Genomic DNA, 2,137 nt, shown 5'->3' with positions numbered 1-2,137 from the left:
AGTAAAGAGGAGAGGAGTCAGAGTCATTTTAAAGAAGCCATAATTTATAGCTCCTCCAAAACGGCAGCAAGATCTACTGTATTTTTTATATATAAAAGAAAAGAAAAGAAAAAACTAAGAAACGAGGAGGAGCGGCAGTGCGGAACCTTCTCTTCTACGGCTTTTTACCAAACCTGCTGGCTTCCATTGTTTTTGTCCTCGAGCTACCAACTTCGTTATTATTCTAATAAAAAATCTGTCATGATCAAATCACAACAGCTCCCAGCCTAGAAAATTGTTAGAATAATAACGAAGTTGGTAGCACCTGGTCTCAAGAATTAAATGCATATTTAAATTTTGTTTTATTTAAAGCCGTGAAGTATGAAAGAGCGTGAGATGACCGTTTCCCTCGTGTCCTTTTCTTTCCTGCCATCTTTTCTTCTCCTCTTGTTCGTCGTCGTCGGAGTCGGACGCGGCGCGGCCTCCGCCCTCCATTGCTCGATCGCTGCCCCTCAAGCCTACATAAAACGACGAGCGCAACGTTCACTCCCACGCCTCGGCTGCCCCGGCTCGGCTCAGTCAGCGTCTCACCGAGAGCTCACAACCACCCTGCTGCAAGCTCCAGCTGCACCGTCACCCTCCCTCCTCCAGGCTCCAGTTCCACCGCCGTACCATGGCCGACCGCGTCCACCCGGCGCCTCCACCGCCACCGCCGCTCTCCTCCTCCCCACCTCATCAGCCAGACTCCCAGCGCGCCGCCACCACTGCCGCCGCCGGCGCGGTGCCCCCGCCGACGGACACAACCCCACTGCAGCAGCACCCGTCCTTCGCGCGCCCGGCGGCACCACCACCGGGGACCTACATCGTGCAGGTACCCAAGGACCAGGTGCTCCGCATCCCACCCCCAGACCGCGCGCGCCGCTACAAGAAGCTCTCCACCCGCCCGGCGCGGCGCCGCGCGCTGCGCCGCGCCTGCTGCTGCGCCTGCGCGGCCGTCCTCCTGATCCTCGCCCTCGCCGCCGCCTTCGCGGGCGCCGTCTACCTCGTCTACCGCCCGCGCGCGCCGGCCTTCACCGTCGCCTCCCTCTCCATCCACGGCCTCAACGCCACCTCCCTCGCCCTCTCCTCTTCCTCCTCCCTCGCCCCGCGGCTCGACGCCGTCGTGCGCGCGGACAACGTGCGCAACGCGAAGGTCGGCATCGAGTACCGCGGCGGCGGGGAGGTCGCGGTGTCCTACGACTCCGGCAGTGCGAGGCTCGCGGCGGGCCCGTGGCCGGCGTTCCGGCAGCCGCCGAGGAACGTGACGGCGTTGGCGGTGTCCATGACGGGCAACGGCGTGCGGCTCACGGAGGAGCAGGCGGCAAGGATCGCACGGGAGCAGGCCGCCGGCGCCGTGCCGCTGCAGGTGGAGGCCACCGTGCACGTCAGGCTCCGCTTCGGCGGCGTGCTCCGGACCTGGACCGTTGACGTCAGGGCGAGATGTGATGTGGCCGTTGATAGGCTCGACGGCGACGCCGTCGCGGTTAACAGAGGGTGCAAGGTCAAGGTCAGGCCGCTCTGGTGGTGGTGGTGATTTGGTTTGGTCGTCGCCGCCGCGCCGACGCTCGCCGGCTGTCGTGGACACTTGGGTTGTGCCGGCTGAACCCGATCCAACGGCAAGTGATCTTCTGCTGCACTTACTGGCAGCAACGGTTGTTACTGTTTACTGCTAGTATTTACTACTGTAAAGTAGTTACTTGCCTGTGAAGATAAATTGATTTATAGGGATTTTTTGGGAGTATTTAATTTGGATTTCAGGTTAATGCAGACAGTAATTCAGTAAGTATTATACTGTAATAACTTTCTCTATACATTTTTGCTGTATTATATTGTACAAAAGAGGAGGAGGAAATAAATAACCAGAGTAAGCATTTCGCTGTGTCCTGAGCTGAGGCCTGCTGCTGTGAATGTGAAGATGGAGAAAAATTTTCAGTTCAGTCACTGTTGATGTAACTGGCTGTTGAACCGTAGTGCAGTGCAGAACCGGCGGTGCATTTCTGCACTCTGTACATACTAGTCTGTGGCCAAAGTCAGTCAGCTCGTCCGAATTTTTTACTTTTTAACTCTTTTTTCAAAAGTTTCTCACAAATAGACCCCTGGCGGAAAGAATTCAAAAAAT

The 2,137-nt window shown here is 57.0% G+C and overlaps 1 protein-coding gene across 1 annotated transcript; it reads left to right on the top strand.

The window, feature by feature from the left end:
• The first annotated feature begins 335 nt into the window (after positions 1 to 335).
• LOC136487528 (NDR1/HIN1-like protein 13) lies at positions 336 to 1,882 on the top strand. Its single transcript, XM_066484649.1, has one exon. The coding sequence runs from the start codon at positions 653 to 655 to the stop codon at positions 1,550 to 1,552; it is 900 nt and encodes a 299-aa protein (XP_066340746.1). The 5' UTR covers positions 336 to 652; the 3' UTR covers positions 1,553 to 1,882.
• The last annotated feature ends 255 nt before the right edge of the window (positions 1,883 to 2,137 follow it).

The sequence above is a fragment of the Miscanthus floridulus genome, chromosome 10, assembly GCF_019320115.1.
Source record: "Miscanthus floridulus cultivar M001 chromosome 10, ASM1932011v1, whole genome shotgun sequence".
Classification (NCBI taxonomy): domain Eukaryota; kingdom Viridiplantae; phylum Streptophyta; class Magnoliopsida; order Poales; family Poaceae; genus Miscanthus; species Miscanthus floridulus.
Note: the sequence above shows the minus strand (reverse complement) of the source record. Positions and strands in the feature narration are given on the sequence as shown.